This window comes from Ovis aries, chromosome 3 (genome assembly GCF_016772045.2).
Source record: "Ovis aries strain OAR_USU_Benz2616 breed Rambouillet chromosome 3, ARS-UI_Ramb_v3.0, whole genome shotgun sequence".
In the NCBI taxonomy this organism is placed as follows: Eukaryota; Metazoa; Chordata; class Mammalia; order Artiodactyla; family Bovidae; genus Ovis; species Ovis aries.
This window is the reverse complement of record NC_056056.1, coordinates 205,118,504-205,139,364: the sequence shown is the minus strand read 5'-3', so window position 1 is coordinate 205,139,364 and position 20,861 is coordinate 205,118,504. Positions and strand designations below refer to the sequence as shown.

General features: G+C 35.2%; 1 protein-coding gene across 5 annotated transcripts; it reads right to left on the bottom strand.

Annotated features, from left to right (window-relative positions):
- Nucleotides 1-7,029: 7,029 nt before the first annotated feature.
- On the bottom strand, nt 7,030-20,399 carry KLRK1 (killer cell lectin like receptor K1). 5 transcript variants are annotated; one of them, XM_042247540.2, is made up of 9 exons: nt 20,278-20,399; nt 19,204-19,310; nt 17,001-17,151; nt 16,758-16,865; nt 13,128-13,220; nt 12,898-12,933; nt 12,149-12,300; nt 11,747-11,850; nt 7,030-10,222 (listed from the first exon to the last, which is right to left on the bottom strand). In XM_042247540.2, the coding sequence occupies exons 4-9, from the start codon at nt 16,861-16,863 to the stop codon at nt 10,105-10,107; spliced, it is 609 nt and encodes a 202-aa protein (XP_042103474.1). In that variant the 5' UTR covers nt 16,864-16,865; nt 17,001-17,151; nt 19,204-19,310; nt 20,278-20,399; the 3' UTR covers nt 7,030-10,104. The 5 variants fall into 5 exon arrangements, with proteins under 5 accessions (XP_042103474.1, XP_012030779.3, XP_004006916.3 ...); XM_012175389.4 differs by lacking the exon at nt 17,001-17,151 and having other exon boundaries at nt 16,758-16,958; XM_004006867.5 differs by lacking the exon at nt 19,204-19,310.
- Between the last annotated feature and the right edge of the window lie 462 nt (nt 20,400-20,861).

The window sequence follows — 20,861 nt, the reverse complement described above, 5'->3', positions numbered from 1 at the left end:
CACCAACTCAATGGACATGGATTTGGGTGGACTCCGGGAGTTGGTGATGGACAGGGAGGCCTGGCATGCTGCGGTTCATGGGTTCTCAAAGAGTCGGACATGACTGAGTGACTGAACTGAACTGAAGAAGATAAAATTGTCTCATAAAATGAATCTCAAAGAAAAATTGCATTTTTGATAAGCTAGAAAATAATGGTTTAAAAGTGGTTATAGAGAGCCAGGAGATGTTAAAAGTTTGTTAGCCACAAAAATTATCAATACAATGAATGAAAATGGATAGTCTCAGCTAGAGTGGAATAAATAGTATTTATTTCATTCAAAAACAAGAATTTTTTTCCTGTCACTGGTCAGGACTGAGTTTTAAGGACTGGAGATCCATATTTGTACAAATCAAAGAACTATGTCTACTTTCATAGAGCTTTCAAACTAAATGAGAGGACAGATACATTGGTAGATGCATAATGTAAATAAAATAAGTTCTTAGAAAGGGGGAAAAATAGTGAAAAAGTGAAAAAGTAGTTATCAGATTATAACAAAGAATTTGATCTAGACTGAGAATTTAGTGAAGAACTTCCTGATATGGAGAGTTGAGAAATAAATAATTTTATTTAAAAAAAAAGGAAAAGGATCTGGGAGTTAAGAGTATTTCAGAGACAAAAAAGAAACAACCAAACTGCAGGTGGAATGAAGATCAGTGTGACTGAATCCCAGAGATGGAAGGGGAAAACAGTTTGATATAATCCTAGAGGAAGAAAAAAAAAAAAAAAACAGAAAACACAAATCTTTGAAAACTGTGAGAAATTCTTGACTTCTTTAGGGTATTTTCAATCTTGAAATTCACCCAAGATTTGAGAGCCTACCTAAATGGGAAGGAAGTCCAAAAAAGAGGGGATATATATTTATGTTTAGCTGAATTACTTTGCTGTACAGAGGAAACCAACACAACATTGTAAAGCAACTATACTCCAATAAAAATTGATTTTTTAAAAAAGATAGAGCAGAGAATCCAAATCCATACACAATCACAAACAAGGTTGCTAAAACTGCCAGATGACATGGGCCACAGACAAAAATTATTAGATACCTAAGGAGCACAATTTCTCTAAAAAATATACCAAAATAAAATTTCTAGTTCATACAAATATAGTGGCACAATTTTAATAATAATTTTAAAATGGCTATTCTAGGAAAGCCTCAGTGAAATGAAGGAGGATATGGTAATATAACAGAGACTCAAAATGTACATTTCTGCTTCCAGATATAATGTAGACAAAAAACGTCAAAACAGAAAAAGAAAGACTTTAAAAAAATTTTTTAAATACATTTTTAAGGCATTAAAGGTCTACAGAAGGATTACTGTGCTTAGTTGTTCAGTTTGTCGCACTCTTTGTAACACCATGAACTGTAGCCCACGTTCTTCTGTCCATGGGGATTCTCCAGGCAAGAATACTAGAGTGGGTTGCCATGCCCTCCTCCAGGGCATCTTCTCAACAGAGGAATGGAACTCAGATCTCCCACATTAAATTAGTTTAAATTCCAGAATAGGGAGGATTAGTTATCAATTTGTCACTGTTGCTACTGTTTTTGTGTGTGTGGATCAGATCTTGGCCAAAGCAGACAGCCTATGACCAAAGAAAGAGAACCTGAAAAGCTTTCAGTGGTTACATAGACTAAAATGACAATATTAGAGATTTGAAGATCCTCAAATTGTCATCTTTCCCACAAGCCATTTGTTAAAGTCTGAGATAAAACTGAGACAAGACTTTGAAACAAAGTCAAAAGATTCTGAGGGGAAAAAAAAAGAGAAACCCCCCAAAGTTTTCCTACTGTTTAGGAAGCAAAGACTAACCAGTAGAAAGAGTTATAAACTGCCGGGAGTCAGCGTGAGGAATCCCACCCGTGGCAAAGGTCATGAGGAAGGAAGCCTGACAAAACACAAAGGTGGGGATCAGGCTTCAGGGGCCCCCCCTGGAATTTCCTGAGCATCTAACCCCAAAATCAGAGTCTGCCTGCTTTACTATATTATGCTTTTCACCTACTCTTCTGACATTAACAGGGCGCTGTCCCCCCACCACCTTTTTTTAGGAAAAAGTTAATTTAGAGCTTTTAGATAATAAGTCTCCTGGGCATAATAAGAGTGTTTCAATCCAAAAACCCCTCTGATGGCTCTCTAACTTGCCTTACCCGGACTTTTACAACTACGCATGTGATTGTTTACAGCCCCTCAACTGTGAGAGGCACGGGAAGCCTAAAACATAAAGCCTTTAAAAGTTATTACTCTAAAAGTTATTAGAGTAGTGCTGGTGTAAGATTTCACTGTTGAGCCAATGCTTGTTGCTAAGTTCCCATATCTCTTATCCACTGTGCACCTGAGAGCACATTTGTTAACATAGTTAGAATGTAAGAAAAAACAAGTGTAGCCTTGAAACTAACCACATCAGACTTTTGAGCTAATTGGTTCTTTCTTGTTGTAACTTACTGCACCTTTGCTTCCTGAAAATGTAACTTTGTTTGATACTTTCTGAGGCTGACATAGATTAGAAATATAAAGAAAAAACACTTCAAGGGAAAATAAGTTTTCTGGTTGAACAGCCTTTATCAAAAGAGGGTCTTAAAATGTTTCACAGGCCTCCAAGGCCAGAAGATAGTGTACACAACATCGTTTGTGGGAAAGGTATAAAAGTCCTTTTAAAAAATAAAGTTATTGGGCCTCTCTCACCAAAGCAGCTTGGTTACCCCGTGTCTTCTTTACTCTATTTTCTGGCTGAATTCCCATCTGGGGCGTGGAGGCTTGCTGTGTTTACTTACTTGCCCTGGCTTCTAAGACCCACGTGAGAGGGAGCCCAAGGCAGGGCACCCTCCACTATTCAAATGGGTGCCAGTGGCCTAACGTAGATGGTGCAAACCTCTTGTCTTGAGGTTTTATTAGTTCTCCACGTAACCCAAGTTATTCAGCCTCTTTTCTCCACTAATTTTCCTACTACACTATTCTTTCCTAATCTAATCTTAGATTTCTAATTAAATAAATCTCTCCTCCCCGACTCCGTCCACCCTTCGAATTCCCTGGATCCACTGGGGCTGAATCCCGGCAATAAACAAACAAAAAACAGTATATAGAAACCATGGATGGAGTAGTGAACCAAGATTGGAGACCTGCACCAAGGTCACACGTGTGACAATGGGTCTGGGAATAGCTAAAAAACAAGTTAAAAAGCAAGTTTGTCCTTTAGTAGAAGGAAGGCATAGCTTCAGAACACACACACATAAAAAGAATTGGAGATTTTACTGTTTAAAAGTGGAGGTGGGATGACAAAGCTGAAGAATAGCAGAGTCTTAAACATTTATTTTATTTATTTTTGGTTGTACTGAGTCTTCACTGATGCACATGGGCTTTCCCTAGTTGCAGAGAGTGGGGGCTATTGCGTAGTTGCAGTGCACCAACTTCTCACTGTGGTGGCTTCTCTTGAGGTGGAGCACAGACTTCAGGCACATAAGCTTCAGTAGTTGTAGCTTGCAGGCTCTAGACTGTGGGCTCAATAGTTGTGGTGCACAGGCTCAGCTGCTCCAGGGCATGTGGAATCTTCCTGGATCAGGGATCAAACCCGTGTCCCCTGAATTGGCAGGTGGATTCCTATCCACTGCACCACCAGGGAAGTCCAAGAATAGTAGGATCTCACATACATGACTGGTAAGACCCTCAAGATATCTACCAAAATTTGATGCTGTGTGTAGTAAGATGGTAAGTAATTGAAATGAAAATAAGAGAACTGACTTTCTCATAGATTACAGAGATAAAATAACTGTGAAAATGAAAGTGTTAGTCACTTAGTTATATCTGACTCTTTGGGACCCAATGGACTGTAGCCCACCAGGTTCCCCTGTCCATGGGATTCTCCAGGCAAGAATTCTGGAGTGGGTTGCCATTCTCTTCATTAGGGCATCTTCCCAACACAGGGATTGAACCAGGTTTTGCTGGCAGATTCTTTACCACCTGAGCCACCAGGGAAGCCCACAACTAAAGTGTTACTCAAACTTAATCCCTCTAATTCCCTAATTAAAGTGACACATTCCCAGCCTATCCACTTTAAAGAAAATTAAAAGATGAATCACTTTATGGTGAAAGTTAACATCATCTGGACCAATGTGGTTGTTTTATACATGGTATTTGACATACAATCAAAAAATCACAAGACTTCCAAAAAGGCAGGAAAATATTAGCAATAATCAAGAACAGTCTATACACACACACACACACACACACACACACACACACACACACACAAGTCAGATACACAAACAGTTCATAAGTGGTGTTACCAGACTAGAACTTTAAATAATTCTATACTGTGATAGTAGCCAGTAGCCATATCACTTAGTCATGTACAGTCCATGGAATTCTCCAGGCCAGAATACTGGAGTGGGTAGCCATTCCCTTCTCCAGGGGATCTTCCCAACCCAGGGATTGAACCCAGGTCCCACATTGCAAGTGGATTCTTTACCAGCTGAGCCACAAGGGAAGCCCATACTATGATAAATGTGTTTAAAAATTATTTTAAAAAATAGACAGGAATAGATGTAATTAAGATGTGTTAAGAACATCACCAGAATTTTTTTTTTGTCTCCAAAAACAACCTAATGGAGATTCTAAAGCTGTAATATCTGAAATTAAAAACTCAGGGGATATACACAATGGAGTATTACTCAGCCATTAAAAAGAATACATTTAAATCAGTTCTAATGAGGTGGATGAAACTGGAGCCTATTATACAGAGTGAAGTAAGCGAGAAAGAAAAACACCAATACAGTATACTAACACATATATATGGAATTTAGAAAGCCATTAACGATAACCCTGTATGCGAGAGAACAAAAGAGACACAGATGACTAGAACAGTCTTTTGCACTCTGTGGGAGAGGGAGAGGGTGGGATGATTTTGGAGAATGGCATTGAAACATTTATAATATCATATAAGAAATGAATCACCAGTCCAGGTTCGATGCAGGATACAGGATGCTTGGGGCTGGTGCACTGGGATGAACCAGAGGGATGGTATGGGGAGAGGTGGGAAGGGGTTTCAGGATTGGGAACACGTGTACAGCACTAGCAGATTCATGTTGATGTATGGCAAAACCAACACAATATTGTAAAGTAATTAGCCTCCAATCAAAATAAATAAATTAAATTAAAAAAAACAAACTCAGGGGATAAATTAAATATCAATTTGAAGTGGAAAATAAAGTACTGGTGAACTCAAAGACTGGTCAATATAAAAATACACAAACTCAAGCACAGAGACAACATGAAGTAGAAAAAGAAAAACAGGTCTATAGAAGAACAAAATAGGTCACACACTCAACAAGACAAATTTATATAGAACCAGAGTCTTGAGGAGTAGAAAAAGAACGGAACCAGTAACACCCCCCTCGCCCCTCATCGTCCCAACAAAACAAAACGTCAGTATAAACAAAAGCAAAACCGTACCAAGGCACATGTGCCAAGTTCTTCAGCCATGTCTGACTCTTTGTGACCATGGACTGCTGCCCACCAACCTGTCCATGGGATTCTCCAGGCAAGAATACGGGAGTGGTTGCAACGCCCTCCACCAGGGGATTTTTCTGGGCCCAGGGATGGAACCTGTGTTTCTTGGGACTCCTGCATTGCAGGCTGATTGTTTACCCCTGAGCCACCAGGGAAGCCCATAACAAGGCATATTATAGTCAAAATGCTGACAACAAAGTTGAAGAGAAAAATTCCAATAATAGCCAAAGAAAGAGAACATCAGTAATCCAAGCAGTTAACAGAAATAAGGGAAGGCAGAATTTAATGCTATTTCACTTTGAAAATGACAAAAAAAAAAACCCTACCAAAATAATATTTCATATCCAGTAAAAATATCTTTCAAAGATTAAGGTAAAATAAAAATCTTTAAGGAAAATCAATTTTTGGCAATTCATCAATAGCAGCAGGTCTGATAGTAATAAAGGTGATAAGAAATGAAGGCTGATGTATATATGAGCAGTGTTCAGATTTACTGATATATTAGATGTGGTATGAAAGAGAAAGAGGGACTTCAAGGATGACTGCAGGGTTTTTTTGTTTGTTTCTTTTAGCTTTGCATTTTGACACACACAAAAAAACCTGAAAAAGTATATGCACACACTTACATATATATCCTTTATCCAGACTACTTCTATGTTAAAATATTATCATATTTGTTCTCTCTCTTCCCCTCTTAGATCATTCCCCACTTCCCCTCTTAAATATTTGTCTTTGTCCAAGAAATCTGGAGGATAATTTTTCAAAATTTTTTGATAAGTGGATTGAAGCTGCTTTCTTTTGGAAGATATTAGTATTGTTAGTAGGCAGACCATTATTCTCCGTGAACACTTTAAATAAATTTTTGAATACAATACCCTTGGGCTTCGCTGTCAGGCAGGCTTTGGGATATAAACTAAAAAAGAGGGCTGATTTGTGATTACAAATGCTTAATGGAGATTTTTACTTTCTCTTTTCATCAGAGGTCAAGACTAGTGCAGGGAAGACAAAACTTGACCACTGTCCACCTTAGGTTTTCACGTGGGTCTCTTGAATCAAACACTGACTAACAAGAGAAAAAGTTTGCTAACACATGCAATGCACATCATTTGCAAAGTTTGCTAACACGTGCAATGCACATCACTTGGGGGAAACCTAAATGGAAGAGTTGTTCAAAGTGAGGATTCAGAAGTGCAGGTTATGTAGCATCACAAAGGACAATAAATCTGTAGAGAGATATTAGATAAACAATTTTAAGCTCCCCAGGGCAGCAAACTGTTGGAAGGTAAATATCTGGGAGGAAAGTAATAAAATAAGATTTAAGATTTGTCTGGTGCTGTCAGTGGGCAAAAAGGGTCTGTTTCCAGTCAAATGAGAGTTTATAGCCTGACTTTACATGGAAAAAAGAAGAGTAAAGAGACTTTGTTTTCTGTATTTGCTGTTTCCGTTTGTTTTTTTGTTTTGTTTAGATGATAAAAGGAAACCACCAACAGTTTTTTTTTTTCTCTCACAGGTTTTATTGAGATATAATTGACACATAATGTTGTATACATTAAAGGTGTAAAATGTGATGCTTTACACACATATATTATGAAATGGTACTACAATAAGCTTAGTTAACACATGTATCACTCCATATAATCACCAATTTTTTTTTGTTATGGTGTGAAAATATTTCAGATTTACTCTTTTAGCAACCAACTTATATAGCAAATCCCCAGAACTTATTCATCTTATATATTTTCTATTTTACTTTTTAAAATTAATTTTATTAGAGTATAGTTGCTTTACAATGTTGTTAGTCTCTACTGGAGAGTAAAATGAATCAGCCACACATATACATAAATCCCCTTCCTTTTAGACTTCCTTCCCTTCAGGTCACCACAGTGTATTAAGTAGAATTCCCTGTGCTATACAATATCTTCTCATTAGTTATCTGTTTTATTCATATTCACCTTATAATTGGAAATTTGTACCTGTGACCAACATCTTCCCATTTTGCCTCCCCCTAAGCCTTGGCAACCATGATTCAACTCTTTGTTTCTGTGAATTTGGCTTTTTTAGATTCCACGTAGAACTGAGATCATATAGTGTTTGTCTGTGTCTGGCTTATTCCAGGTCCACTGATGTTGTTGCAAATGATAAGATTTCCTTCCACTCTATACCTGAATAGTATTCCCTTGTTTATGTATCACACTTTCTTTATGCCCTCATTTGTTTGATGGTTGACAGACACTTGGGTCGTATCCATGTCTTGGTTTTTTGAATCACCATGCTAGGAAAATAGGGTGCAGATATATTTGAGGTAGTGATTTCAAGTTACTTCTTAATTATTTTTAGCTCAAAATGGTTTTCATATCAAAGAGGCATATTTGGGGTGACATATTCTGATTTGCTTCACTAGCAAGGGTCATTGTTACTATTTCCTGAAATACAAGTTTTATTTCTTATTCAGTATATGTGATTGGGCTTCCCTGGTGGCTCGTGGTGAAGAACCTGTCTGCCAGTGCAGGAGATGTAAGAAACGCGGGTTTGATCCTGGGTCTGAAAGACTCCCTGAGAAGAAAATGGCAATCCATTCCAGTGTTCTTACTTGGGAAATCCCATGGACAGAGGAGCATGGCAGGCTATAGTCCATGGGTTGCAAAAGAGTTGGAAATGATTTATTGACTAAACAACAGCAACAATATGAGATTGCAGCCTTTGGAGGTCCCAGGTTTAGAAAGAAAACTTGTATTTAATCCTTTAGTTAGGTGGCCCCTGAACTTTATGGCTTGTTTCACAACCATTAAAACAGAAACTAAGGTTCCCCAAGATTATTAAAAACCCTCAGAATGAAAGCTAGTTTCTGTGGTTGCTTTACTCTTAGGGTTTTCATTTTCACTAAATTCTAAGTTTCCACAGTGTTTTTACCATTGTTCATTTAGCAGTGCTTTCTCTAAACTGTATACACTATATCATAAAACTTCTTTGTTGTTAGTTTCAGTAGCCCAATTTAAATTTCTTAATTTCTCCAAAGCTAACATATGTGCTTTTTTGTATGCTTTTTATGACTTAAAATTTTAATAAAATCTTAATGCAAACATGCCTGAATGTTGGTGGTGGCTTAGTCACTAAGTCGTGTCTGACTCTTGCGACCCCATGGACTGTAGCTAGCCAGGCTCCTTTGCCCACGGGATTCTCCAGGCAAGAATACTGGAGTGGGTTGCCATTTCCTTAATTCTGGGTGGTGCCTATTATACAAATTCAGGCAATGATTTAAAAACTTAAGTTGATCTAAGACATTCCTCAGCCCTTGATTGGCTATGTAGAAAATAAATAGTTTTCCCCATGGTATTTTATATTAATTTCCACCTAAAATGCTGTTCAGCCCACTTCTTAATGCCCTTCATAAAACACACAAAGAGTAATTGCCCTGAGAATAGAGAATAAAATTAAAAGTTATTACTAGTTATTACTCTGCTTCTCTCTCCACCACATCTTATGTTCCTCGTGTTCTCTATCATTCTGCTTCCACCAAACCAGCTTTCCCTAGTCACAGACTCTTCTAACAGCTACATGTTTGCATGTAGCATTTCATTTGCCAAGAATTCTGGTACCCTAAATGATTTTCCCAGACAGCTTATAGCCATTCTACAGGTTTCAACTCAGGCATAGAGTTCTTTTTCCCTAGAAGCCTTGTAAGTCTCCTTCAAATTCAACTGTTTATATTCTAAGTTTTGTAGCAATTAGTGCCATATTCTTATTGCAAGGAATAATTCAACTTCTGCCAAACATGTCATATGCTTTATTAAATTCATAGAGGAATTTTGAAGATTTGAGGGTGTATTTATTGATTTTTCAACTTTCACTTTGAAAATTTCAAATATAGAAAATTAAATGAAATCTCATATACCCTCCATCAAGCTTTAATTTTAAAAACAAATTTAAAAACCCTTTTTATTATGGAAAATTTCAAACATACACAAAACTGGAATAAATAGTGTAATAAATCCCCATGGAGTCACCAATTAGCTTGAAAAATTATCAACACATGGCCAATCACATCTCATCTATATCATTCTCTTGTCCCCTTTCCATTTTTTCAACCAGTAGATTCTTGTTGGTTATTTATTCTAAATATAGCAGTGTGTACATGTTAATCCCAAGCTCCGTTAAGTATCCTTCCACTCCCAGGTAACCATAAATTCATTTTCTAGGTCTGTAATTCTGTTTCTAGTTTGTAGATAAGTTCATTTATGTCATTTATTATTTACATTCCAAAATAAGCTATTTCATACAATAATTTTCTTTCTCTGTCTTCATTCAGTATAACAATCTCTAGGCCCATCTAGGCCCAACAAATGGTATTGTTTTGTTCTTTTTTATAGCTGAGTATTACTCCATTGTATATGTGTACCTTTTTGTTTTTATCTATTAGTTTTTATTCCCTGCAAAAATTTTTTATGTGCTATACATGGAAAAATTCAGTAACTATATAGAAGTTTCTTCTGAAGTTTTCTTCAAGAAGTGTATGGCGAATGGCTTTTGAGTCTTTGAATACTTCATATTTTATTAACTATAAGCTTTTACACAGTTCTCTGCATGCAGATGTATGTGTTTGGAGTTAAGCAATTTTCTGTATAAGCTTTAAAACTTGAGCCATAGACTGCACAGGTTCCATTCTGCATTTCAACCACTGTTAGTCTAGATTAGAGACAAGGACAAATTATATTCACAGCTTTATTAATGTAGAAATACAAACATGAAATAATATTTAAATATAGACACTGAAATAATATCATTTTAGAAGATTTTAGGACCATGTGTGTTCTTTCTTAATTCATAGATATGCAAAATATGGCCAACTAAGATAATAACAGTAAAAATTGCATTCTATTATAAATTTTGTCACTATTTTTTGTACATTAAAAATTTGTCAATTTGAAAAGTCTGAAATCTTTTCATCTACATATGTGAGTCAAAATGAAAGAAAAAAAATTAAAACAAATACTTAGAAATGAATTCAGAATTCAATTTAGAAGTTGGCAGATGTCTCGTTTTGTGTAAAAATAAACAATCATCTTCAGATATATGCAATTTTTCTCAGTAAAAATATAAAAATAAACTGTGAAATCCTCTAATATACATATCCAAGTGTGTGTGCATGCATGCTAAGTCATATCATTCCTCTCTGACTCTTTACAAACCCATGAACTATAGCCCACCAGGCTCCTCTGTCTATGAGATTCTCTAGGCAAGAATACTGGAGTGGGTTGCCGTGTTCTCCTCCTGGGGATCGTCCCAACTCAGGGACTGAACCCAAGTCTCTTAAGTCTCCTGTATTGGCAGGCAGATTTTTTACCAGTAGTGCTACCTAGGAAGCCTGGTAGTCCGTGTAGAGATTGCTATATGTATATATCTATTTTGTCCTAGGATCTTGAATATTTTGTAGTTATATAATTAATGTAACAAATGGTGGTTTGTTTTCTACTAGGAACCAGCAGGAAATTGAAAGTTGAAGAAAGAGTAATGATTCTACATCAGTGTGAAATTGAGAAAATGTAAAATACAAGGTTTGATAGTATATGTATTTAAAAAGACAAAAGAACAAACTTTGTTAATATAGCAAAAACTAGCCATTGTAGGGGAAAAAATCAAGATTTTTTTTAGTAACTGATCTTAGTTGGTCTCAATCTATGTACATTAAAGCCTCAATTTTTCTCCCTTCTTTTCATATGCTTCTTCAGTTTCTGTGTTTGCTTTCCCAACCTACTCTCATCACATTTCACGAGGGTACTGATTACACTGGATTACACTTATTCATTTATATCTATATCTCTGAAGTGTGAAGCTTTTGAAGACTCTAAGCCTTATTAATCTCTATAGTTATTTCTGCATAGTTCCTGGAAACCGAGTCACACTCAACAAATAATAATATTCAGAAACAGAACTTGGGTGTGCTAGTTGTTTTGCTTTTAGCAAAAATGAAATTTTGCACTTGCAGCCTGAAAAAAATTGAAATGAGATGATTTCCAGAGAGTAAAATCTTTTTTTGTTAAAAGTAAAACCTTGGGCAACACAGAAATGAGGCCATCCCAGATCAATTCTAAGATGTACAGGGGGCTTCAAATTCCAAGTATATAATGAAGTCAGAAGATAGGTAGTCCTTGTTGCAATATTACATGAAATACAATATTACATTTCCTTCCAATTGGTAAGGAAACTTACAGGTTGGGCAAGAGAATGGAGCCATCTTCCCACTGCCAGGAACCATTTGTGGAAACTTGTACTAGTCCCATCCAATGATACGACTTCACCAATTTAAAGAAATCCTGTTTGAAACCCCAAATAAAATCAGAGTTCAGAATTTCATAAACGCAAGGTCATAGTCATTTAACCATTTCCCCCAACACTTGGGGGAATGCATTCTCTCCACTAGCATAATTCTGACTTAAACATCACATACAAAATACCTGAAATTTCTGTGCTTTCTTATTTCTAATGCAGAAAGATTTGGGTTTGTTATTTCTGAGTCTTAGTGCCTCTCTTGTGTTTCAGGTTCATATTCCAGTGAGTCAGTTCATATGTTAAGACTAAATATAGAAAGGGAAATTAAAACAAATACTCAACCTGGTCATCTTTGTTGTATATCTTCAGGAGACTGGAATTTTGAGACATACAAGAAGCTTGGCTCTGGTACCAGTTTTTGCTCTCGTTAAAAAATTGGTAGCAGTTATTTCTATAACATATCCAGTTTTTAGGACATGGACCACAGTAATTTTCTAGAAAGGTAGAATACATTGTTAATTCTGCATGTCTGAACATTATGTGTGTGCGCATGCTGTTTCTTTAGTTGTGTCTGACTCTTTGTGACTCCATGGACTGTAGCCCGCCAGGCTCCTCTTTCCATGGGATTCTCTAGGCAAGAATACTGGAGTGAGTTGCCATGCCCTCCTCCAGGGATCTTCCCACCCCAGGGATCTAACCTGCATCTCTCTTATGTCTCCTGCATTGGCAGTTGGGTTCTTTACCACTAGTGCCACCTGGGTAAAGAAGCCGGTCTGAACATAAGAGCAGATTTTATCTGGACAGGTTAAATACCTTTTTTATTTCAACTCTAAAATTCAAGTTAATTAACTCATTATGATCCTGCCCAAGGACATATCTCTACAGATTTATACAGGGAGGGATGCTGAAAAGATGTCTTTTACTTTTCACAAGTACCTCCTCATTTTAAATAAATATATCTACAGTGAATTATGGAGAAGAATTAATCATTTTCGTATTCACTTTCTTGTTCATGCCATTAGATGTGTCCCTATACCCATGTATAGATGCATGCAGTTTGTGCACCAAAATATCAGAAAATTTTCACTTACCTTTCAAAGAAATTGGAGCTTCTTGGTTGAATAATGCTATTAAAATAATCATAGTTATTGAAAGAGTTTATATTGTTAGTAATGATAGTCTAAGCAAAAGTATAAGCTCAATAAAAAATATACTCAATATTACTAGTTTATATTTCTGTGCCTCTGAATACTAGTCAAATTAATGCATTACAATGGTTAGATAAATATTGCTGCTAATTATTTTTTCTATTATCACTTACAAGTTATGATCATGGCACTGCATATTATTACCATTCCAATGAAACGAATCCCCATGGCTATAGCAATGGATCTGGCAAGGACAAATGGAGATGCTGTCAAAGACAAAAACAAGAGTGAGAAATATGAGAAAAGGTTCTGTTATCTTTCCGTTTAACTTAAATATTAGAAGTGTTTTTAATTGAGGGGGGAGGGTTGATATCAGTTCTCTGTGATTATTTTTCTCAGGAAAGGTAAAACAAGTATTTTGTAAATTATTTAAAAATAAGGGTATAAAAATGTAATATCCATTCTTACTCCTTTCTTCAAGTTCCCTAATCCCCTTCTTCCATTAGAATAAATCTCAGTTATCATTTTAAAAATTTAAAAATTTTCACACAGATGTAATAAGAAATGCAGACAGTTTCCTTCAACTTTCTTTTAAAAACACATGTTCAAGGAAGTACACAAAATATGCTGGGAACATTAAAAAAATATCCTGGTGATTACTCCATATTATGTCTTAAAAATTTGTCGTTTTTTTAAAAATTAGCTTCTTGCATTGTGTTTCATCAGTATACAGGCAAAATCTAATTATTGGCAGATGTTTATTTTTTCCAGTACACACCTAAATGATTTATTAGTTTTTGCTTTTAGATATAACGATATGAGTAATATTTCACACATATCTGTGCATGTTTTTTGAGTACTTGCCTAGGAGAAATTAATCAAAGGGCACATGCTTTTTCAATTTTTGTAATGATTGAAAGTTTCAGTCCAAAGAAGTCACACCAATTTATGTAGCACCAAAAATAAATTCAAAAGCCTGTTTCCTCACACTTTTCTTCACACCAAATATTTCTATTTCTCTACATTTTAAGTATATATATATCTGATACAAAATATTATTTTTAAAATCTAACTTTCCTTTTCCTGTTATGAATAAGATTAAACATTTTTTCATGAGGTTAAACAATGCTTTTTTTTAAAAAATTTCTCTGAGATGTCTATGTCTGGTCTCTTTCTTTTCAGGTTAAAATTATTAGTTCACTTCATGCCACATGCTTTGCAAATACATGTCCCAGATACCATTTGTTTTAACTTTATGTATGATACTTTTGGGATGTCAAAATGGATAATGGTTGACTTAATCAAACATTTCTTTATGGCTTATGCTTTTTCTGATATGAATAAAAGTGCCTTCATTATTCATAAAATATGTTATGCCCATGTTCCTTTGTGATATCTTGTGGTTTCCTTTTGTATTTGGTTTATCTGGTAGGGGTGTGTGTGTGTGTGTGTGTGTGTGTGTGTGTGTGTGTGTGTGTCTGCACGTGCCTGTTTACTAAGTTATGTAGGAGTTGAACTTATAAAAAATTTATTTTCCAAGTGGACACTGACTATTTCTAACTTATTTGCTCAATAAATCAATGTGTTCTCATTGATATGAAACACTACCTTTAGCATATAATATATTCTAATTTGTACCTGCATTTATTCCTATACTTTTTTTTTTATTTTTTAAATTTTAAAATCTTTAATTCTTACATGCGTTCCCAAACATATTCCTATACTTTTAAGTCTATGTTTCCATTTAAACATATGTAAACTTTTCTAATATGTAAAATACTTGAGTATTTGTTAGTGCACACAATATAATATTATATTTCATTTTCCGGATGATTTTCCCTATCATTACATTTCACATGTGCCTTGTGCTTAGTCGCTCAGTCCTGTCAGACTCTGCGACCCCATGGACTGTAGCCCAGCAGGCTCCTCTGACCATGGGGACTCTCCAGGCAAGAATACTAGATCGAGTAGACATGCTCTCCTCCAGGAAATCTTCCCAACCCAGGGAGTGAACCCAGGTCTTCCGCACTAGCAGGCTGATTCTTTACCGTCTGAGCCACTAGGGAAGCCCCGAATGTGCCTTAAGAATTTTAATAGCAGCTTTCCAAGAACCTGTCAGTTTAAAAATATGATACAATGGTTTTTCCATAGCATTACACTAAATGTATAAATTCCGTTCAGTTCATTCACTCAGTTGTGCCTGTGATCCCATGGACTACATGCGGCTTGCCAGGCTTCCCTGTCCATCACCAACACCCGGAGCTTGCTCAAACTCAAGTGCATCCAGTTGGTGATGCCATCCAACCATCTCATCCTCTGTCATCCCTTTCTCCTTTAATATGGAGAGATAATTTACATTTTTTAACTATATTTTATCCTTGAATAGTTCCTAGTTCTATTACACGTCTTATTTTATGTTCATCAGTACAATTTTAAAGGAGTAAGTTTATTTCTAGGGTTTTCAATTTAAAAGTGTGCTGCTATTCTTTTCTGATATTTTGCTTTATGTATATGGCATTTGCTTTTCACCACATTTCCCTTGTTTTTGTAGTTAGTAAGGCAATTGATTTTTGTCTTATTTTCAATCAAGTCCACTTACTAGATACCCTTATTGTTTGTAATATTTTAGGTGAAGCCTTAAAAAATATTTTAAATCACATATTTTTTTCAAATAATATTAATTTTGCCTTTTAACTCCAATTTTATATCATTTACCTCTTCCTTTTCCTGTTAATTCATGTTAGCACTGGCAAAACAATCAATATTACTCAACAGTAATCATAATGAAAATTCTTCTCTTTTTCTAACTACAATGAAAATGCTGCTGCCATTTAGCCATAAGCATAATCGTAGCTTTCGAAAAAAATATATTAAAGACAGTACTTATATTTTAGAGGTTTCTAAAATTAAGTTTTTTTAATTAAGAATTCATATCTATTTTTATCTGAAACCTTTTCAGCATTATGTATACTATCATACAATCTTTCCACTTTGATTATTACATAGTGCACAGTTTCATTCCTATAATTAATCATTGTAAAATGATGTTATTTGATAACCTATTTTTAACATTTAATCAAAATTTATAGGTGAGAGTAACCTGCTGTTTTTCCTTTTGTGTAAGCTATCTCAGGCTTTATTTTTCACCATATTCTGGATTGGTTAAGAGAGCATACCTTCTTCACCACCCAGAAACATTTCTGTGAATAGCAGTCAAGTCATCTCCTCCATAGTGTTTAAGGACTGAACTGAAGGAAATTTGATATTTCCCTTCTGTTTTCCATTTCTATTTACTTCTCCTTAAGGCTAGTTTTTCATGGCTTCCTAGGTGACTCAGTGATAAAGAATCTGTCTGCCAATGCAGGAGACTCAGGTTTGATCCCTGGCTGAGGAAGATCCTCTGGATCCCTGGAGCAACCCACTCCAGTATTCTTCCCTAGAAAATTCCATGGACAGAGGTTCCTGGCAGACTACAGTCCATGGGGTTGCAAAGAGTACCTGAACACACACACACACAAGTCTAGTTGTTCAGCAATCCCTTATAAATTACTGTCTTCATTATCATGATGATTTCATCATTTTTAGGGCATGAAATGATTCTAAACACAACAGTTTCTGCTAAATTTTATTATATATTCCAATAGGATATGAGCTACCAGGGAAGATCATATAGCATATGAAAGAGAATCTCATTTCTGCTTTCTTCATGAAGGTAAAGTAAACTGAATGCTTATCATCAATTTAGTCACAATTTCTAAGGTTCACCTCAGTACACTGAGAGACAAATGGAACATAGGACTTACGGTTTTCTCCACGTTGGCTTGTGGTTAATTCACATTTTCTCTTTTGCCATTGTCTAGAAGCACGAGACTTTACTTGTTCACTGGCATAAGTATGAGATTCACTCATCTCTGGAGAAAAACAGTCCAAGCCAGTATGTCATGGCCTTTCTGCCACTCAGCTCATAAATGTTTAAAATTTAAGTTGTCAGTTCCATTCATATCCTTTTTAAAACATAACATCAAATTACTTTTATTTTGTATTACCTTATGGCTTTTATACTTTGTGATATAAACAAATGCTGGGCTGAATGAAGCACAAGCTGGCATCAAGATTGCTTGGAGAAATATCAATAACTTCAGATATGCAGATAACACCACTCTTATAGCAGAAAGTGAAGAAGATCTAAAGAGCTTCCTGATGAAAGTGAAAGAGGAGAGTGAAAAAGTTGACTTAAAGCTCAACATTCAGAAAACAAAAGACATGGCATCTGGTCCCATCACTTTATGGCAAATAGATGGAGAAGCAGTGAAAACAGTGGCAGACTTTAATTTTAGGGGCTTCAAAATCACTGCAGATGGTGACTGCAGCCATGAAATTAAAAGATGTTTACTCTTTGGAGGAAAAGTTATGACCAACCTACAAAGGTCTGTCTAGTCAAAGCTATGGTTTTTCCAGTAGTCATGTATGGATGTGAGAGTTGGACTATAAGGAAAGCTGAGGGCCAAAGAATTGATGCTTTTGAACTATGGTGTTGGAGAGGAGTTTGAACTATGGTGTTGGAGAGGACTCTTGAGAGTCCCTTGGACTGCAAGGAGATCCAACCAGTCCATCCTAGAGGAAATCAGTCCTGCATATTCACTGGAAGGACTGATGCTGAAACTGAAATTCCAATACTTTGGCCACCTGATGCGAATAGCTGACTCATTTGCAAAGACCCTGATGCTGGGAAAGATTGAAGTTGGGAGGAGAAGGGGACAACAGAGGATGAGATGGTTGGATGGCATCACCAACTCAATGGGCATGAGTTTGAGTAAACTCTGGGAGTTGGTGATAGACAGGGAGGCCTGGCGTGCTGCAGTCCATGGGGTTGCAAAGAGTTGGACCCAACTGAGCAGCTGAACTGAACTGAACTGATATAAACAAAAATATATTTATACTATGGCAAAATATCTCTAATAAGATCCTATATACTATTAAAGTACTAATGTGTTGTAATGAAATATAACATTAAAATAAAGACAGTGTATCATGAAAAAGACTGGAGTCAGACATTTGTTTGATTCACAGAGCCACATTTACTAAGTTAATAACTTCACAAATTGCAAGAAGAAAGAAAGAGAAAGAAAAGGGGAGGGGTTTGGATGAAGGGAGACAAAAAATATTAACACAGTCTGGTGTGGGATCATTTAAAAGGTGAAAGTAAATAATATACATCTAGTGTCAATAATGTAAATCAGGTAGTAAAGAGTATATACTAGTGTATCTAATATTCTTTATAGTGAAGGACTTACAAAGAATAAAATAGGCTCTAAAATTTGGGGATAAAGATAAGCAAAGACTCTTGCCTCTGAACAAAGCAAGTGAAAAATCATTTTTTCTTTCTTTTTGAATCGTAATCATTACTGAATATATAAAAGCCTCTTTATAAATTAGATGTTAATATGAGTTACCTTTTATACCTAAAATTAAACTAAAACGTTATTTTCTCAAATGGTAAAGAATCTGCCTGCAATGAGGGAGACCTGGGTTTGATCCCTGGGTCAGAAAGACCCCCTGGAGAAGAAAATGGCAACCTGCCTGGAGAACTCCATGGACAGAGGATTCTGGTGGGCTACAGTCCATAGGATCACAAAGAGTCAGACACGAATGAATGACAAAGACTTTCACATAATATGCAACGTAGCAAACTTTGTTATTAAATGTGTGAATGAAGTAAGAGTATTTTATGGTTGAAGAAATTAAATCTTAGAGGTGGCCAAAGTCATACTGCTTACTTAATATTATACTACCACTTATAAGTAATTTATAATACTTTTAGTTTAAGAAGCATTTTCAAATTTATGTCACTTGAGTTGACTATCATAGAGATCCACTAAGGTAAATATGACATTTAAAAAAAAAAAATCTCTATTTACTAGAAAAGGAAACTTAAGTCCATAGAGGCTGTGGAGTGTCCCAGATCTCAAAACTAGAGACTGGTAAAAGCTTGATTAAAATTCTATTCTAACTCCAAATCCTAAAGCTGTTATTATTTTAGGCTGCCTCAGATTCTGAGATACATTACTTTGTTACTTAATGAAGCGGGAAAAAATCTTTCAAGTTTTTGAAGCCTTGATTTAAAATATAATATGAACATAAGTGATTCAAAGTAAATTGCTTTTCTGTGACTTGTATGTTTGTATCAAATTCTGGTTATTTTAAAATTATACAGAAAGAGTAAACTCCATTTATACAGAAGGTACGTACCTATACCATGATGAGCCCACCTATCTCAGACCAATCTCACTGTATAATTATGACTGCTTATCTACATCAAAGATGAATTCAGAGTCTTCATTATTTAGAAAAGGTTCCTGAATAAAATAAAAATGGGATTTTTTTTCTAGTTTTCTCTCCTTGTGGTAAGTTGATATATTTACATTAGAAAAGTGAGAATATAGAAAAGGTTCATGCATGCAGATATTAAAAAAAAAGGGAAGAATGGAAGTGAGAATTCATATAAAATCAAGTAACATTAGCCTTTAAATTTTCCCTTAATAGAAAATAAAAAAAAAATCATTTCAAACTGTTAAAAACTGTAATAGTTGCTTTTAATTCACCTACACTAGGCTACAGCAATAACTGCATTCTTTGCAAGGTAAATCTGGGTAGGATATATAAACTTTTATTGAATGATTTTTCCTAGTATGCTTTTTTTGAGCTTCTGTCCATATCATTGCCATCACTTACAAGTTATCACCATCATCATTATTAACAAAACGAATCTCACATTTGTTTATATATTAATATCTTAACATTGTCTAGCATAGCTCTCAAACAAAATGTGTTGAATAAATATGCATAATGCTTAGATTTTTTTAAAGTTGTTTTATATTTTATCATGATTGTTGGAAACAATGAAAATAATTTGTTTCCTTTTTGCAAGTAATGTTATAAGTCACATAGAGTAAGTGACTTGCACAAGAGTAGAAAACTCGTGTGTGAAATTTTAAATTGAAATTCAGTTCTCTAGTCCCAAAAGTAAAGATTTATTTTTTTAGCTTTATTTGAAGACTTAATCTTATAACAACATCATAACTTCTGATTCTTCAATAAGTATATCCTACTTGTCCACCGTTAAATAAAGTGAAAAAGAATATACCCCAGAAGTAATAAGTATCCTTGCCTTCAGTAAGTCAATTCAAACACTTAAGGAACAACTAGAATTACCTTACAGCATAAATATTTTTAGAAACTTTCTTGAGGTTAAAACCTCAAGAGTTCTTATATCTTGAGCACTAGCTGTTGGAAACACACAGAGACACACACACAGATACACACCTGATCAGAGAAAGAAGATCCTAATTCTTGTGGATAAGAGCCTCCTGAAAAAAAAAAAGGACATATCCTGAGTTCCCCATTTAGAAATGACACTAGTGATTTCCAGTCAATTTTGATCCCTGAAGAAGGATATGATAGGTGTTTTTCTAATCTCATCTTTCTGTTGAAAAAGCACCGCACAAACCACAGTACTTCCGCCTCTCATTGCACAGAACATTTCCCTTTTTGATGGAATAAATGTTAGGTTCTAACATTATTTTATGACTTAAAAATTGTAAATTCAGTGATAACAAATAGCCAGAGTTTTAAGAAACAAATGATGGGATAACAGAATCACTTCCTGAATTTTTTCCAAAAGTAAATAATTTGTTATAAAATATGGTTGCAAATAGTGGGTGGAAGAAAAAAGGAGAAAAAATAAAACTTCTTAATCATTTCATTTGAGTGGACTTAATTGTGCTGTATCGTATAAACTGAAACCACAGAGAGATAACTTTCATATATAACTATTAATGCATACATACATATATAAGTATATATACCTAAACACGTATGTGTATATATACATATGTGTGTACATGTTG